Raw genomic sequence first — 18,006 nt, 5'->3', positions numbered from 1 at the left:
TGAACAGATGTTTGGGTTTTCTTTTGACACTGGGTTTTTATTGACTGCTTCATGATGATATCAAAGTAAAATAAGATGCAATATTTAAAAACACTCATCTGGTGGATATTTTTGGTTGCACAAAACCGTTGACTCAACAGCAGTTCTGCAAATATTGTGAGGTCACAGTCCTGCATGGCTGCTCTATAAAATCCAGGTGTTTGTAGGGAAGCTCAGAGTGAGAGATAGTCTTTGAGTTTATCCATAATTCCATGAATTCCATCAGCTGGGACTACAATAACTGTCCTCAGAGGCTTCATTGGTACATCATCAAAGGACCATCTGCCACCCAGACAGGTGTCACTTTCCTCTTGCACAGAGTAGCTGAATTTCAGAAGGGCTTTCTAAACAACAGAAATAAAAGCATTCAGATAAAAATGTTTAATTAGCATGAAGATAATACAGTATTTAAACAAAGTGAAAATAATGAACCTATTATGCCCATGCTTATTAAGTTTTTTCCCTTCTTGAAGTGTCCACCAAAAAGAACAACTGAAAAATCCACTGTTTAAAGTGTCTTAAACAATTTTCTTTTCACAGAATTTATACCATTCATATTAAATTCCATAATGACTGCTAGCATTATAGTTTGGGATCAGAGAAACAACCTAGGAGGGATGGCAAAAAAAAAAACCCTAAATCAATGTTCTGAGGCTCTGCTGCTTTCAGGGCCTACTCTTAAAACTGCCCAGAGTCCTAAAAATGAACCAAACTGTAAGAATATGAGTAGAAATCAAATATTAAAGGGATGGGCACCAATATGAATCCTGAGAAGAATTTCAGAAAGCTCTTGGAAACGTTCCAGATGGCTGGAGCAATTGGAAGATCTATTCATGCTTCTCCAAACAGGCAGGTGTCTAGAGTGTGCCTGATTTCTTTTGAGGGGTATAAACCCCACATAGAAAGTCCCTTTTCATCAGCTTTCCTAGACAATACTCCTGATGGATAAGAAAAACAACCTAGTGAATGTTTCCAGTTCTCACACAAGTCAGATTAAGAACTTGGAGCTGAACAATCAAGTAGAAAAACATACCTGACTCCTTCCCTTTGGGGGAAAATTAAGATCCACTCTCTTTTTAGGTTTGCTTTCCACTAACTATATCAAGGCTTTAAATCTCATTTTGGATGAATTACCACATTAACTGAGTGGCTTTGCTCGAGAACAATTTCAGCACCTTTAATCAATTCCAAGTCTGGTTATAATAGATTTTCTGGTTATAATTTTAAGGAACAGAATAAAGCCCAGGGCAGTGCCAAGTGCAGGAAAAGGCTTCTCTCAGTTTGATATGGCTCCAAGTGCCTCACCACATTTAATGCTATTTTATGGCAATCTAATTAACATTATGTGTGATCAGGGAGGACAGACACTCAGCACTAATTTAACACACACATTATTAAGTACAGAAAGACATTTAATTTAATACTCTACATAATATTTAAAATGAATTGTTTTTAAACACTGGAAAGACTGTTAAAAAGAAAAACATGCTCAGTTTGAGTCTATCCTTTTGAGCTGAGAACTACTGGAGTTTAGATGAAAGCACACAATTAGCCTTTAATAAATAACAAAGCTGAGATAAATAAATACAAAATGGGCCTTCTAGAACAGAACACCCATGGACACATGAGCATCACAGGCTTCTCCCCAGCAGCTTTTCAATAACATTTTACACAGAGTTCAGCTTCAGCTGTTTCAGTTGCTGTGGCAGGAACACAAAACCAAAAATCCCCAACTTGCTACTACACAGAGGCTACAACACAATTCCCTACAGCTACCAGTGAATTCCCCCACTTATATTTCTCTCCTTCACAAGAAATAAAGTTCCAGCCCTATCACAGCCTCTGTCAGAATGATTACACACAGGAGCCTTTGCCATTAACCACCCCATGCATGTGCAAGTCCTTTGCCCTGCAGGCACTGCCAGAAATGAAAAATAACAGTCTCCTGACAAAGTAATAATATTGTACAATAGTGCTTCTAAAGCTTTGGGAACCAAAAAAAAAAATAAATAAAAAAGAAACCATGAAAAATTCTTTGCATTTTAAAATTTAATTTCCTGCATTTTCCCCTCACCTGACCTGGTTTGGGACCAGCAGAACTGTGTGGCCAGGTTGCCTTTGGAAATGGGAAGTTATATTTTCATCCCAGTGTTTAACCACTTTTTATTTATATACTTGCCCCAAGCAGAATAGAGACAGAAAAGGGAAGCAAGAGCCACTTCTTAGGAGCTCTCTAAGTTTTTATTCCGAGTGTTTTTTGCAAGTAACAGGTACCCAGGAGGAAACAGATAAATCAATACACAAAAAGAGCTTGATTGCTCCTCTCTCAACACCACTCCAAAACACCCTGGATTTATTTTAGAAATATTTATGATCACCTTGATAAAAGCTCCCCTTGAATTTGAGGTGAAACATCTCTTGTTGATGATATGTAAAGAAAAATAAGCATTTTAAATTAAATTATCATGTTACCTCATAAAAGAATTCTTCCTCTGCATTAGCAAACATTAATTCCTCCTTTGGTTGATTTCTCCCTTCCTTCCTCTTAGAATTGTTCTTTGCTGCTTCTGTAAAGGTCTTGCTGATAAGGAGGTAATAGTGGCACTTTCCACAGGGTTTGTTTGTTCTCTGTGCCTCAGTCAGCTCCTTCCTAAAGAACAATAAATGTTTACACAAATTAAATCCTAAACAAGCATCTAAGTAAACCTTATAATGTGTTGGTATAGAAGGGATATTCAAATTACTGTCTATTCTTTTATGAGTACCTCAGAAAATCCATTTTGCAGATGGATTCCTGGTACTTAAACATATTATTTGTATTTTAAACTATAAAAAATATGGGTGTTTTTTCCACAGGTCACAGGATAACCCTTTTTTCCCAGAATCCTGTTCATGGTAGAGTGTCTGTGCAATGATTCTAAGTGCAGCTCTCCTTAAAAATACATCACATTATCCCTTCCTTGAGGAATTGGAACTGAAGAGACAGAGAATACTCTTGCTCACCCTTGTGTTCAACATGTTTTCACTCCAAAACCTTTAAGACAAAGAGGCTGAGATCTGAATTTGAGCTGTACCTGTGGTGACCTCAATCTGACTTCTAGTCTCATCTGACATGAGAGGAAAGACAAAAATGAAAGAAGAAAAAAATATGATCTCCTTTCTATTACTGGCTCCTTATCCAGCAGAATTTCCTTGTTCCCAGTTCTCAGCATGGCAGTAAAACAATGTAATGCTGTGTTTCAGTGGATTAATTTGTTTACATTCACAGCTTTAGATATAATCCATGAATTGGCAGAGATCAACCAGCACTTCTCCTGCTTTTTCATTACTTGAAACTAATCAGAACACTGCATATTTACATGGGCCAACACTAATTCACCTTTTAATCCTTTCCCTCAGTCCAAATCTTCCATTCCAGTGCCAGACATTAACACAGAAACACCCAAGCTGCTCATTATCAGCATGCTAAAAAAGTTCTTTTTTAATTTTTCCTAGATCAGTGTGAAAATAATCTGCAATACAATAAACTGCAACATACACACAGCTCCTTCTGTAAAACACCATGTGTTCTCAAATTTTATCCTCTGCAGAAGTTGAGAAGTTTTGTACCTTTATAAAGATAGAAAAAATATTCTAAAGAGTAACTAAAGAGCTTATGTAAGTTTTTTTGTTCATGCTTTACCTGTATCTATAGCATCAACTTTCTTAACTCTATATACTTAAGAGTTATGAAAAATATGAAGAACAAAATACCATTCAACATCATGCAAGAAAAAAAATACAAACAAACTTACTGGAGCTGCTGGTGCATGGGCAGAGCAATCTGTGGAGGGACATTGATGAACCTTTCACTCAGGATGAGCCCCACAGGCTTTGTGCTGTCGTTCAGGAGTTTACTCAGCTGTTCCACCACACGTTGCTCACAGCTCTGCTCACAGTGACTCAGAAGCAGCTCTTTGATTTGCTCAGCACACTGGGTGCCCTACAATCAAAAGGTGCATTTTCTTTACCTGATAAAACAACTACTTACACAAGAAAATGTCAACCTTGAATGTCAACCTCAAGGGAACTTCCTACAGGCCTGGTGGCAATTTCCCTCAGCAGCCTCTAAAGCCCTGCACAACTGCTTTGAAATCAGTGTCCAGCCCTAAAGCTCAGGGCAAACAAAGGTTGTGAAGTGATGGTAACGAGGAACTGCAACACCACAGCAAAACTCCAAACTGCAGAAACTCAAAGGGAAGAAATACAATAGACTCATAGCTCATTTGCCCTGGAATTACTAGGCCCAGTTTTAACTCTCTATTCCATTCTTTGCTTCATGTTTGACCCTCAGCAAGTTACTGCATTCAAAAAAAGCTAAGCCACTTCAAGTTTGATAACCCCAGTCCTCCACAGAGGAATTCCAAATCCTGGTCCAGCTGTGCAGGCTTGTTACATAGGATGCAATCTCGTTTATTACTGATGCTAATATTTATAACCAGATGTTACTGAGGAATACCAACCTTCCTTTCTGTTAAGTTCAAGCAGCTTATAAAACCAAATACTTCATCATCGTCTTCTTCATCATCACTACTGTCTTCCTGCACTTCTGCTTGCTGTTGAATGAAAGGAAAAGCAACAACTCATATTGACATTCTATTTCCACTCTGTAGCAAAAGATGTTTTTCTTTCTAGGTGGTAACACCAGAAGAAAACCATCGAGGAAATCTGTACAAACACACACTGCAAATTCTGCTGTGTCACTGAACATCTCAGGGTGCCCAGAGCCAGCTTTAGAGAGGGCCAGGTCATGCATCTTCTACAGCAGAGTCCTCTGAAAGGTTGATAGCTCACATTTAATAAGCAGCATCTCAGCCCAAGGGATGGCAATACTCTAAACAAAACCAATTTTCTTAGTTTCTAATGTAGGGAAATAAACCTGGAATGTCTTGACAACCACAGAGCAATGAAACTTTGATGGGGGGAGGGAAAAAGAGCTGTGTCTTTGTAGGAAAGTCACAAGCTCCTATTTCTTATGGAGATGGTAACAAACCTCTCCATTGCATTTTCAGCATTACTACACTGAAATTCAGGGAGTGAAAAGCCTTTCATATGTAAAAAGAAACCACCAATAACAATATATCAAATTTCTTCTTTGCTTGAAAGTAGGCATGGAAAATTTCAGTTCCCACAGAAAAACTACTCTTAAAGCAGAAAAAACAAGAAAGAACACAAATAACACAGACGGGATCCCCTTCTGGAATACAGAAATCATGTCATTTCAATAAAGTATTGCACTTCAATTACAAATAGAGTATATGTCTTACCTTGATAATACTCCCAATATGGTTCTGTTGTATTAATAAATCAGTTAATTCAGCAGTGTTAACAGGAGCTTTTAGAAACAACTGGAAGACAGGAAACAAGTATTAAGTTCCAGGCACTGAGGGTATATCATGGACCACTTAGTAAAAAACAAAGTGAACTTTTTATTCATCTTCCTTCATTGTAATACTGCAAAAACTAACAATCAGCTGCTTCAGGTGCTTGCTTCTACACCTTCCACACGCTGATATTTCCACACTGGTACCCTCTGGAGTTTGGCATGATCTGAAAGCTGTGGCTATTCCATCTCTGGAAGTGTCCAAGCCCAGGCTGGATGGAGCTTGGAGAAATCTGGGACAGTGGAAGGTATCCCTGCTCATGGCAGGGGGTAGTACTGGGTGGGCTTTAAAGTCCCTTCCAATCCAAACTACTCTGAGATTATCTAATAAAAGGAAGCAAAGTAATATATAAAAGCTATAAATCAATACAGACAATGTGAACTGATGTCTTTGCATAACTCCTTGGATACTATTTATCAATGGACCTATCAACCAAGCTAACAAGTAGTCACAGTACCTGCTGTAGTAACTTCTTTATCCCATTATAGTCATTGTCAGATATGGAATGTGCTTCAAATTCAATATTCACTTCCTGTGGAGTAAAACAGAGGATATCACACATGCCTGGCAAGAAGTTATATCAGAACAAAGCTAACCTGTGGGAAACTTGAAGACAAGTAATGGCAAACAGTAGAAACAGAACTTATTTCCACCTCGCAGTAATCTCAGTGATTATTATCGCTTCTGTGATCTTTAGAGAACTGTGAAAGAAACTTTTCAAAACTGACCCACCAACTGTGTCATGAACAAACCTTTAATGTTTTGCTCCTGCCATCTGGGCCACACAATTACCCTATTGTAGCCACAGACTCTTCATGTAGAGAGGTTTGATCCAGGCACTTCAGCCCTGGGAACTTCAGGAGTGGGGTGTAATGCCTTAGCTAAAGGTGAAGATTGCTGCAGACATTTAAATAATTACATCCAAACCCACAATTCTGCTATTTCCCCAAATCCTCATGGCATCATTAACCCCACTGGGGACCTCTGCAAATGATGAGACCCAGGCACTGCAGCAGCCACAATGGGAACTGCTGAATCTCCTTCCACAACAAATGCTGGGATGTCTACCAACATTTTTATTGGTATTCAATATTAAAAGTCACACCTGTCAAGGTTACTCTGCCTACCTATTCCACTGTTCCAGATCATTCAAAGTTATTTTGCCTTTTAATTGCCAGTTTCAATTACACTTCCCGAGTAACCTCAACAACTCAGCCTTACTTTTGCCACTCTCCAAATCCCACATAGAGGTCGTGGCCTATGCTGACCAGTGGAAGAACAGTGTTAAAGACCTGTTTGTAATGTAGAAAACAGGCACACAGTCCCTCGGGAGGCAGTAAAATTCAGGAGGCACTGGCACAGGCTGGCCCTGGATCCCTGGGAACATCCAAGGCCAGGCTGGACACAGCTTGGAAAACCCTGGGAAAGTGGGATGTGTCCCTGCCCATGGCAGGGGCTTTAAGGTCCTTTCCAAACCAAACTATTCTGGGATTTTATAACAAAAGGAAGCAAACTAATACAATAATAAAACATAGCAGAATACAATAGAAGAGCGAATCTGTGCTGAAAGCAGCATTTCCAAGCAGCCGCCTCCAGCCCCACACCCGAGCGGACACACCAAGGGCCAGGCCTGTACAGCTGAGGCCTCGGGGAGCCCGACACTTGAAAAACAGTTAAAAAATTAAAAACTTTCAGCAACTACAAGGCAGCGAACACACTTTGGACCGCCGGTCCCACAGGAGCCCGCAGGGACACAAGCCCTTCCTTCCCGAGCCCCTTCCCAACATCCCCCTGACAATTCCCGGCCGCTCCCGTCGCCCGCAGCTCTGGGAGCCCGTCCCGCTCACCTCATCGATGGGCGACTCCGAGTCCGAGCCCCCCGAGCTCTCGGAGCCGCTGTCGGAGGCCTCGGAGCTGCCGGAGCCGCTGTGGGAGCCGTGTTCCCCGGCGGGGCCCCGCGCCCGGCGCTTGGCCGGCGTGGCCATGGCACGGCGAGTCGCGGGATGTCGCCGAATGTCGCGACAGGGAGCGGCAAACAGCGCCCGGCGAGCGCGGAGGGGCCCGGGCAGCCTGAAGGAGGAGGCGCGTCCCGGCCCGCCCCCGTCCCCGCAAAGCCGGATTTCCTCTCCGTGCTGTGGAGTCACTTCCTTGCCGAGGGAATCCCTTGTGGGAGCGGCTGTCCGGAGTTAGATCCGGCTCCCAGCGGCGTTTGGAGTCCCCGGCCCGGCGCTTCGCGGCTCTGGGCTGGGGACACGGTGGGGAGCGGGGCTCGGTGGTCCTGGAGGGCTTTTCCACCCTCCCTGATCCTGGAATTCTGTGCTTTAAAAGGAACAGAGTGTCCTGAGCATCTCCGACATTAGCAAAATAATTGATGTAAGTAAAAACTAGGGTTTGTAAAAATCGCCAATTAAAACAGGATTCGGGCCCCGCTGCTTGCTCTAAAAATTGTGTCCCGGCTTTCCCTGAAGGAAATTCCCTGGATAATTCCAGAAAAAGCAGCAGAAAAGGGTGGTAGGGAGAGCAGAGTAAGCACAACGTGATTCTGGTCTTTATAAAAAAATGCCAGTCGGGAAACTGCGTTGAAATATCCTAAGCACTGAAGAAATGCTCATTAATGATCAAGCCTCAGTTATGTGGAACGTGTTCCATTGAACACTTTGTGTCTAATTAATGAAGAGAGGTGTGTGTTAATGAGGCCGTGGAAAGAAGAGAGCATTGGGCACACACTGTTGTCAGCCAGAAGAAATGCAAGGCACAGAGCCTTGGGATGTAATTCCAGCTTTATAAATACGCTTCAAGTAGGTTCAAATTTTCGTGTTCCCTTTAAAGCATCAAATACATCTGTGTTTATTTTTTATATTTTTTTTGAAAGCTGTGTTTGCTCTGGGAGCAATTAGGTCATTGCCAAAATACAAATACTGATATCCAGGGAAAGCATTTAGAGGAAGATAAATTTTCCTATGTATGTCATGTATCAGGAAAATACCACACTGGTATTTGGGGTAAATGTGTGCTAAGAGAGTGGATTTCTGTTTGTATTATTCATGTATTTCCTTACGTTTTGTAACTTTGAATTTAGCAAAACTTGTAAGGAACTGAGAAGTATCATCTTCCATTTTTATGGTAGAATAGATGTCTTCTGCCTTGTTTCCTAGAGTATCAGAGAAGGCATATGAATATTATCTATATTATTATAGATGTATAAATGTGTGCATAAAGACACATATTAAATCAGTATCTTTGCATACTCATTTTGATGAGCAGAGGGTGAAAACTAGCATGGAAATTAATAGAATAAATAACTTTTATAGCTAGACAATGATTCAATTGCAGAACGTGCTGGCATTGTAGGGCTTGTTACTGGTTTTACAAAAGGTTCTTTAAAATGTGTTCCCTTTGATGAGTTCCATTAGAGCCTCTTCTTGAGGCAGTGTTATCTAAAGGCAGCATATTATTTTCTGCCCTTATCAGGGTGGTTGTTCCTGCCTGCAGAATGCACAATAACTGCTTACTCATTGTGTAGGGAGCAGTACAACTGGTAGCAACCCAGTTCTTGGAGTTGTTAAGGTCACTGCTGGAGTAAAAAAGTCCTCTAGATCTAATTTAGATAAACTCCATTCTTGTATTTCAGGGTTCTGCTGTGCTTCCTTGGTGAACAATGAAGGTGCTGCTGCTGAAGGATCCCAAAGACAAAGATTCGGAACGAGATCCATATATTAAAGTGAGTAAACGTTGAGAAAATTAAAAAAAAAATGTGTCACTTCTTTATTAAATATGAATGCAACTGTTTCAAGTAGAAAAAGGGGCTTAATCAATATATGGAGTGCTTGTCTGAAATTATGTTAAGAGCAAAAGTATCTTAGAAAGTATGCCCTTCCTGCAAAGAATGTTATTAATTGTGGGACATTTGTACTGATTTCATTGTAAAGCTCTCAGCCAAGTACTGATATTAAACCAGTTTCTTTTGAATTAGTTACTATTGATTATGTTCATATGGACAGAATAAAGATTAGAGAAATTCTTTGTATTTCTACTGGGAATGTGATGTGAAACAGAGGTTACCTGTTGCTGGGGTTCCTTCTGCTGCTGCCCTTGAGTAAATCTCACTCATAACAGCAGGAATTCCTGATACAGGAGGATTATTTATTATTTATTATTTAGGAGAAACCTATTGCCAGAATTACAGAGATGTGCAGGGACATTTGCAGGACTGGGTGGGCATTTGGGGACTTCAGAGTTAGGTGCTGCTGTCTCCTGTACCTCAGAAGACCACAGTCCCACAGCTGTTTGTTTAATAAAATGTTGTAATATAAAATAATTAACAAATCCAAAGTAGATTTACCAGGGAAAGGAAATAAAATGCCTTTTTATTTTGCTTTAGCAAAGAGAAATGCTTGTACTGGGTTAGTTCTCTGAAAAAACAAAAATGCTGTTTGGAATTTATTTCAAGAGCTGCAAACCTTTTCTTGATAGGAATTAGGATCATTCAGCTTGGAAGCAACGTTGATCCCAGTTTTGTCATTTGAATTCACCTCTCTTGACAGCTTATTTGACAAGGTAAGTTTGAAATTCTTTCAGTTGTCTTATTTCCAACAGGATTTGGTTGCCAAGATCCCATTTCGTCATTCTCTGTGGATGGTACCTCTTTTAGTGTTGCCACAAGCCAGCTTTGTACAGTAAAATTCCATGTACACCATCCAGGACCTTGTCCCTGCTTGTTAAAGAATTAAATTGGTCAGAGAGGATTCACATTTATATTGTGTGACCATAGTCACAAATACTGGGGCATTTCAGGCAGTTATTGAAACTGTTCTGTTTGTCATGAGGTTATAAATAATTGATCAACTGATTTTTTAAATTGATTTACTAATTAATTTATTTTTTTTTTACTTCTTAAATTTACTGTTTCTAAATAGCTTTCCCATCCAGAGTGCTATGGAGGCCTAGTTTTTACCAGCCCAAGAGCATTAGAAGCCATCAAGATTTGTTTAAAAGAGAAGAGTAAAAAAGAAGGTAAGTACATATTAATATTCCTTGGTCTTTTTCTTCCATCATCTTGTGAAGTTTGGATTATATTGAATTTTATTTCACCCACCAGTAGATACTTGGAGCATGATTTTTTTAAAAAATCTGAATTTCATAGTTCTTTTAGCATCATAAAGGGCTCATGCTACATTGAGCTTTTATGGGTTGTATTTTCCTCACCTAAAAATGAAAGAAAGCAGCTTTTGGTGCAAATTAATAATTAGTGAGAGCTCTTCCAGCTCTGGTCCTCTCATGCAGAAGGAATATTTTGCTGCAGTGCTTGGTTTGCTTGCTGACTGCTTTCTTCCCTTAAAGAGAAGATCATCTCATAAAACCTGGCCATTACTTCTGTGCCTGTAAAATGCATATGAAATGCTGCAGAAAAGGGGAGTTCTCTGGCTTGAATAAGAAATTTCTCAAGTGAATTAATTATTAGCTAAAAAATGGTGAAGAAGTGCTGATGTATAAAAGCCAACAGATCAGGGGTGAGGAAGAAAGAATCAGGATTCTAAATAGAAATATCCATCACAATGAAATGTCAAATCCTTGTAAACTCTTCCAAATTCTTATGTTGGGTGATTCTGGCATGGAGTTTCTACTTTACTTGCTCCATTTTTGGCCTGTGGACAAATCAATGTCCTGTGAGTAAGGTTACACCCTGGAGTAAGCAGTAAATGCACTGAGACCTTCAGTTTATTGTAGCATTTGCAGCAGCAGAGGACAGTATACTAAGACTTCAGGTCAAAAGTAATCTCTTCTCTAATTTTCATCCCTAATCTTGATTAGGACTTCTGGAAAATACATATTTTCATAATAAAAATGGGTCTCTAATTTCTATTTAGATTCCTTTCAAAGGCATTAAATCATTGTTTTTTTCCTTCTGGTTTTTATTTTTACTGTTGTGGTTTGTATTTCTTTTTTCACTCCCAGGAGTCCCAGGTAAAACTCAGTGTCCTGTGCTGCTCTGGTTAAAACAAGACAGTAAAAAACTTGGTGTATCTGTTTTTGATCCATTAGGATTTGTACATCCAGATTTGCTGAATGTGTAGTGCAGTTTTAGTTACTATTATCATCATTTTGCTGTATTTGTGGATTAAACAGAAGTCCAAATAGTCATTTAGCATTCACATTCTGTTGCCATGTGCTTAAATTTAATTTAATTTAGTATAATTTAATGTTTTTCAGCCTGGTCAAAATCTCTTAAACAAATGTGGAATATCAAACCAACATATGTGGTAGGAAAAGCTACAGCTTCTTTAGGTAAGCTGGGGTTTAAAAAAAGAAAAGTTGGCTAAATCTGGCTTGTAAGTACAATTTTTGGAGGAGGAGCTGCTGTTCAAGGGTGCTGAAAAAAAAAAATTAAGTTTAGAATTGGTTAATTTGGAAGAGAGGTAATTATATAAACATTAGAATTATCCATGCTCCAGGCAAGGATGTCCATGGATATAATCCAGCCTCTGGATTTCTGCTCTTTGTGCTGTAATGTGATGGTCACTGCTTGAAAAATTGGGTCAAAATAGGAAAAAAAAAACCCTCTTTGTTTTTCATTTGAATGTGGTTTTGTCATTGCCTTTGGAAATGAAATTGGGTGAAAGGGATTCTAACCTGGTTGAGATTGTGCTCAAATTATTTTGTGTGCTTGGACCAAGCTGTGCCTCCCTTTCCATCCCAGGCTTCTATGACAGCAAATCTGAATTCTTCTCATTGTTTTCCATGTTTTTTTCTTTGCTGCTTTTGGTTCTAGTGGAAGAAATTGGTCTTATTCCTCAAGGAGAGAAGGCTGGAAATGCTGAGAAATTAGCTGAATATATTTGTTCAAGTAAGTGGCTAAAATGTTAAATTAAGGTAATGTCCCTTCCATCAGTTCAGAATTTCCTTGATGTAAAATCAAGTGCACAGTGAGGCAAAAATACTCCATATACAAGATAATTAATTTGCATGTAATCTTAGATCCTCTAGGTAATTAATAAATACTATTTGAGCCAGCAGAAAAAAGTTAATTTTTACTGGAAGATCAGAGCTGTAATGACTGGAAATTACTGCTAAACCAAAAGATTTAAATGTTGGTGACTTCCCCCAGAATTACCCTGTGGTTTCAGAGGGATCTGGTTTTCAGCACCAAAGCTGAGTGGTTTTGAAGAAATTAAAGTGATGCTTTAAGTTTTGTTTAACCATTTTGCAATGGTTAAATCTGTAATGCTTCTCAACCTATTATCAGATTATTGGGGGATTTTAAAAGTCTATTTGCTGTCTTCTTCTGTTTTTACTCTAATTTGTTAAAATTACCCCTAGCAATAAGGAAAATATTTAGACTTAAGGGTTGTTTATTTTTTAAGGATGGCTCAGCAGAAGTTGTGAAAAAGAGTTTTTGTACAGTTGTGAGAGAGCTGCTGAGCAAAGTCTGCCCAGCAGCAGAGATTTATAGGGAAAAGAAAAATGGGAAAAAGCTGGGAAGGATTGTTTTTGCTGGGCACAGTGCTCTCCAATTCACTAGCAAATAAAATACTTCACCTCTAAGGAATATTTAATGATAAAAATGAGAGTTGCCAAAACAAGATGAAATAATAAATTCTGAAAATTAAAAGTACAACACAGATATGTCATAAGTGAAGAATAACCAATTTCTCCTGTTCAGCAGATGTATTAAACCTAATAAAGGCTTCAGCTGATTTTTTAGTGCTGGAAAAATCTACTTCTGGCAATGAATTAATATTTGCTAGGGATTTTTTCGAGCAGAAAGACAAGAGAAATACCTGTTTATTGTGTTGTATGAAGGTGAAAAAAATTAACCAAGCAGTGATTTCAGTCACTGGAGCCTGTTTGTTGTTGAGACATAGAAATATCCTCCAGGATTTATTGGGCTGTGCATATTTAAATGCTCTCAGCTGATCAAGTGCTTTATAACAACCTTGGAAGTACAGATGAAATTATCTCATGTTCCCTATTATGTATAAATTCAATTTTGTTTGTGCATAAATAAATAAATGAAAAGAATAGCTATGAATTTCTTGTATCATGAGAGGTTATTGCCAGAATAAAAATAAAAACTGAAATAATTACATGTTTTTGTCATCACCTTTTGTGCTCTGGTACCTAATTTAAGGGAATGGGAAATAAAGGAATTTACTCCAAGACTTGTCTGCCTTATTCTTCTCAAGGCAAATATTTGGCTACAGAAGCAGGAGATCCCAGTCCTTGTGTTGTTCAGGCCTACCAAGGAATTTTTTGTTTACAAACAAAAAGTGTTTGTTTACAGGTATCACAATTTCAAATAACTGCCATGACTCGCAGGAGAATTGGTGCTGGAACGTCCCAGTCTTATTTAATTTTAAAATCTTTTTTACATTGTGAGCTAAGTTCATTCTTCCTTTAATTCTTAATTTTAATTTAAGAATATCTGTGGTTTCTAATAAAAGCTCAGTGTGCAGTCAGGACACTCAGGGGTGTCTGGGTTGACTCCTACAAGGGTCTTTCCATTTGATTTTCACTCTGCTGCCCTTTTATCCAAGAACATCTGTATACATAAACCAACAATCTCCTTCCAGCACTAAAAAACATATTTTCTTTAGTAATTGTCTCTTAAAAATGTATTAACATATCTGAATTAGTAACAGAATAATTTAATTTCTTTGGAAAGCTGAATGCAAAGCCATATCTGTGTTGAATTTCATCTTGAAATTTTTGCTGTGCTTCTTATTTATAGAAAAGGCAAAAACTGTGCAAAGCAAGTCTGTTGTTAAATTCCTAATTTGACAAAAGCAAGTGAGGATATCCACTCCCACCCCAGCAGTGCAATCAGAATCCTTTTTCCCTGGGGAATTAAGAAAATGGAATTGCAGATAGACCAAAACTTTTCAGCACAGTAATGTCCTTTCCTTTGTCTGCCTGAATATTCTCTTTTAGAGAGCTTTGTCATTTATTGAGTGGGACAGATTTTAAATATCAAACTGAGGCAGGTTGTGTTGAGGAGGAGATAAAGTGCATTTCTATTTCCCTTGCCCTTCTACAAAGGAAGTTATCTTTTTAGCCAATATTCATATTCTAGTTATGGGATATTTTTAATGTTCCTACTAAGTAGCCTCTGTCCTGTGAATTGAGGCTGCAGATGTTTTCTGTTATCTTAGAGCTGTGTCTGTTGTAAGGCATTTTATAAATCAGCACTTGATACCTTTAAAATGTATTAAATCACATTTACTCTTTATTAAAGGCCCGAGTTAATTAAAGTTCTTGTTTGTGTGTTTACAGGAGAGAAACCCAATTCCTCAGCTCTCCTATTTCCTTGTGGAGCCCTGAAAAGAGAAGTACTTCCCACAGCGCTGAGAGAAAAAGGTTGAACTTCCCCTGGAGACCCATTTTAATTAGTCAGTGATGAGAAAAGTTGTATCTAAAGCTTGTGAACCAAATTGGAAGAAGTAAAAGTGGAACTTCTGAGGAGAGGATGGGAGTAAGCCCTGGGAGGTTGGATGGCTGCCCACAGCCCTGGGATGTGCAAATCCTTCACAGAACGTTTATGTGTCTTTTTAACTGAAAATAGTTACACTTAAGTGCAGTTAGGATGTTGTGAGAGCTGAATTGAAATGATAGAAATGGATGAATAAATGAATGATTGATGACTGCATGTCCACATTACAGGCATACCCCTGGAAAGCCTCACTGTTTATCAAACAACCCAACACCCTGATCTGCAGGAATCTTTGAGCAGTTACTTCTCCCAGCAGGTACTGGGCACTGATGTGGTGTGGGATTTTCTGAGGCAGGTGACAATGCCTTCTGGAATATTCCTTTCTTTAAAGTAGTGGAACTGAAATATCACTGGGCATCTTTGCTGTGTATCACAAATCAGAATCCAGGAGTAATCTGCCCTATGTCGTTTGTGTAAAAGTAATCATTGCTTTTAATTTTCCAAGATTGGCTTTCTGATTTTTCCATTTTAGGAGCCTCCATCATAGAATTACAGAATCATGGAATGGTTTGGGTGGGAAGTTAAAGCTCTTCCAGTCCTGCCCCTGCCATGGCCAGGGACACCTTCCCCTGTCCCAGCTGCTCCAGCCCCAATGTCCAGCCTGGCCTTGGGCACTTCCAGGGATCCAGGGGCAGCCCCAGCTGCTCTGGGCACCTGTGCCAGGGCCTGCCCACCCTGCCAGGAACAATCCCTTCCCAATATCCCATCTAACCCTGCCCTGTGGCACTGGGAGCCATTCCCTGTGTCCTGGCACCATGTCCAAGGCACTGGCACACTGCTGGAGCAGGGAGTGAGCTGTGCCAACCTCTGCTTGCTTTCACCCAGGGGATCCCTGCGAGCGTCGTGTTCTTCAGCCCATCCGGTGTCAAATTCTGCCTCCAGCACATCCAAAAGCTTTCAGGGGATCTGATCAACCAAGTCAAGGTATCTTCTCTTAGAAATGGTGGAATACAAGAAGCAGTAAATTTGGGGTGGGCAAATGTGTTAGAAAGGCTGTCACAACCACTGAAAACCTTGATTTTATCAGTGGTTTATTTCTCTGGAAAAAAAAACCAAACAGTTTATAGCAAATAAAATGTTATTATATAGAATTCTAGAATCTCAGAATGTTTTGGGTTGGAAGGGATCTTAAAACCCATCTTGTTCCACCCCCTTGCCATGGGCAAGGACACCTTTCTCTACACCAGGTCGCTCCATCCCCATCCATTCTGGCCTTGGTTGGATTTTATAAAAGAAATTGTTTTCACCTGGCATGTTTTCCCCAACCAATCTCCCACACCTCCACTGGGACAGACTTCATTTTCTCTCAGTGAAGTGATGGTGTGAGGAGCTGTTGCTTGCACCAAGCTGCAGCTGATTAAAATTCCTCTCCCTTTTCCCTGTTCCATGGGACTCGGAGCTTTCAGTGTTTGTAATGCCGAGATAAACACTCATCTTCCCTGAGTCACTGCTAAGTAGCTCCAATGATGGGTGGATTTTAATGCTGCAAATCTTCAGCCTGAGCTGGTCAGTGCTGCTGGGAGAGTTGCTGGTTGGGAGGACAGAGCTGGGTGATGGTGCTGTGCCTGAGCATTTACAGTGGAAATGTCCCTGCAGTTCGCTGCCATCGGCCCCACCACAGCAGAGGCCCTGCAAGGCGCCGGCATCGCCGTGAGCTGCACTGCGGGGAGCCCCACGCCCCAGGACCTGGCTGCTGCCATCCACAGAGCCCTGCACAACTGCTCTGTGCCCCAGTGAGAGCCCAGCAAGGCCCATGTGGTGCTCCAGGAGGGGTTTTCCAATTTGCAGACCTACTGTCCTACAAAAAAGTGGCTTTTTGGGATTGTGAAGCACTGTCCTGGTCAGGAATGGGTGTGAGAAGGTTGCACCTAAATCTCTTAAGAAATCTGGAATCTGTCCAGCATCCTTGGAGCATCCAGCTATTCCCTTTCCTCCTGTGTGTAACTGTGAGTTATTTTACCCTTGAAAAGACGCTGTGAACACTGAGACACTGAAATCAGCCCCACACCTCACCTCAGGTATCTCCCAACACAGCTCAGGTTGGATTTCTCTGTGTGATCAGTTTTACTTGCACATCTTCTGTAGGAAAAACCCCCATATTCCAATGAAGTATTTTCTTTTGTAAACTTGTTGTTCTGCTTTTCAAATATTTGTATAAGAATGGTGATTGTAGATTCTTAGTGGAACAGGAGAATTCTTGCAGTGAAGTTTCTCTGTGTGGGGCTAATTCAGGGCAGCTGTTGGCCCTTGTTACCCTGACAGGGTCTTAAAAATGAGGTTTTGGTTTCTGTTCCTGTAAAGAAGGATTTATTAGCAGGGAAATAAACTGGCTTATCAGAATTAATAATGGTGTTAGAGTTGTCTGTTTTGGATGTGTTTTATGCTTTAATTGTTTATCTCTGAAAGGGGAAAAAATAATCCTGTTTAGCACTAGAGCTCCTCCAGCTAATGCTTCACAGGAGATTTGAATCGTAATATACTCATTTATAATCCTCCTGAAAGTCATTTGTGTTGCTAGCACAGTCCTGAGGTTCCTGGAATCAGAGAAACTCTCATTTGCTGCACAGTTCAGGTGAAGTCTGAGGATGGGACCTGGATTTCCATCCACGTGAGAGGCTCCACACCTGGAACAAGAGGGAACCTGGACCCAGTTCTGTTCCTATAACCTGAGTAATTCCAGAGTGTGGGTTCATCAGTCACACTGGGCACAGGAGGACAAATGTTTGGCTTATGAAACACTTCCTTTTCTCAGGCTGAAATGGAGGAGGGTACAAACTGCTGAAGATCACAGAATCCCAAGATGGTTTGGGTTGGAAGGGACCTTAAAAAGGTCATCTAGTTCCATATGACTGCATGTAAAACCCATTTCTAGCTTTCCATAAAGTGGTTTATATTGTTTTTATGCAATAATGAACCATATTGATTTGCAGAAGAACATCAGGACATCAGATGTTAAATTCTGGAAAATTTTATCTTCAAATAATACATATTAGCAAAAAAACAGTGTCATCACATACTGAGAGGGTAAGACCCCAATCAGTGTTAGATTCGAGTTTA

The 18,006-nt window shown here is 40.0% G+C and overlaps 2 protein-coding genes across 4 annotated transcripts; one reads left to right on the top strand and one right to left on the bottom strand.

Moving 5' to 3' along the window:
* Positions 1-10: 10 nt before the first annotated feature.
* On the bottom strand, positions 11-7,570 carry BCCIP (BRCA2 and CDKN1A interacting protein). Its single transcript, XM_015633124.2, has 7 exons — positions 7,310-7,570; positions 5,920-5,994; positions 5,346-5,426; positions 4,542-4,634; positions 3,834-4,021; positions 2,512-2,689; positions 11-383 (listed from the first exon to the last, which is right to left on the bottom strand). The coding sequence occupies exons 1-7, from the start codon at positions 7,445-7,447 to the stop codon at positions 213-215; spliced, it is 924 nt and encodes a 307-aa protein (XP_015488610.1). The 5' UTR covers positions 7,448-7,570; the 3' UTR covers positions 11-212.
* A 58-nt stretch (positions 7,571-7,628) lies between these two features.
* On the top strand, positions 7,629-17,296 carry UROS (uroporphyrinogen III synthase). Of its 3 annotated transcripts, XM_015633125.3 has the most exons (10): positions 7,631-7,835; positions 9,094-9,183; positions 9,936-10,019; positions 10,379-10,475; positions 11,673-11,747; positions 12,232-12,306; positions 14,733-14,816; positions 15,120-15,205; positions 15,775-15,873; positions 16,546-17,293. In XM_015633125.3, exons 2-10 carry the CDS (start codon positions 9,121-9,123, stop codon positions 16,684-16,686), a joined length of 804 nt encoding a protein of 267 aa, XP_015488611.1. In that variant the 5' UTR covers positions 7,631-7,835; positions 9,094-9,120; the 3' UTR covers positions 16,687-17,293. The 3 variants fall into 3 exon arrangements, with proteins under 3 accessions (XP_015488614.1, XP_015488611.1, XP_015488613.1); XM_015633128.3 differs by lacking the exon at positions 11,673-11,747 and having other exon boundaries at positions 7,629-7,835; XM_015633127.2 differs by lacking the exon at positions 7,631-7,835 and having other exon boundaries at positions 8,983-9,183; positions 16,546-17,296.
* Positions 17,297-18,006: the final 710 nt, after the last annotated feature.

This window comes from Parus major, chromosome 6 (genome assembly GCF_001522545.3).
Source record: "Parus major isolate Abel chromosome 6, Parus_major1.1, whole genome shotgun sequence".
In the NCBI taxonomy this organism is placed as follows: Eukaryota; Metazoa; Chordata; class Aves; order Passeriformes; family Paridae; genus Parus; species Parus major.
The sequence above is the reverse complement of the archived record's forward strand: the minus strand, read 5'-3'. Positions and strand labels throughout refer to the sequence as shown.

Bases quoted from the DNA above. Each gene is read 5' to 3' on its own strand.
- BCCIP (XM_015633124.2), bottom strand. From the start codon at position 7,447: ATGGCCACGCCGGCCAAGCGCCGGGCGCGGGGCCCCGCCGGGGAACAC. The intron at 5,427-5,919 runs GTACTGTGACTA...CCTGTCTTCCAG, and splicing joins TAAAGAAGTTACTACAGCAG to TTGTTTCTAAAAGCTCCTGT. The intron at 4,635-5,345 runs GTAAGACATATA...TTCATTCAACAG, and splicing joins ATATTGGGAGTATTATCAAG to CAAGCAGAAGTGCAGGAAGA.
- UROS (XM_015633127.2), top strand. From the start codon at position 9,121: ATGAAGGTGCTGCTGCTGAAGGATCCCAAAGACAAAGATTCGGAACGA. The intron at 9,184-9,935 runs GTGAGTAAACGT...TTTTCTTGATAG, and splicing joins AACGAGATCCATATATTAAA to GAATTAGGATCATTCAGCTT. The intron at 15,206-15,774 runs GTACTGGGCACT...GCTTTCACCCAG, and splicing joins GCAGTTACTTCTCCCAGCAG to GGGATCCCTGCGAGCGTCGT.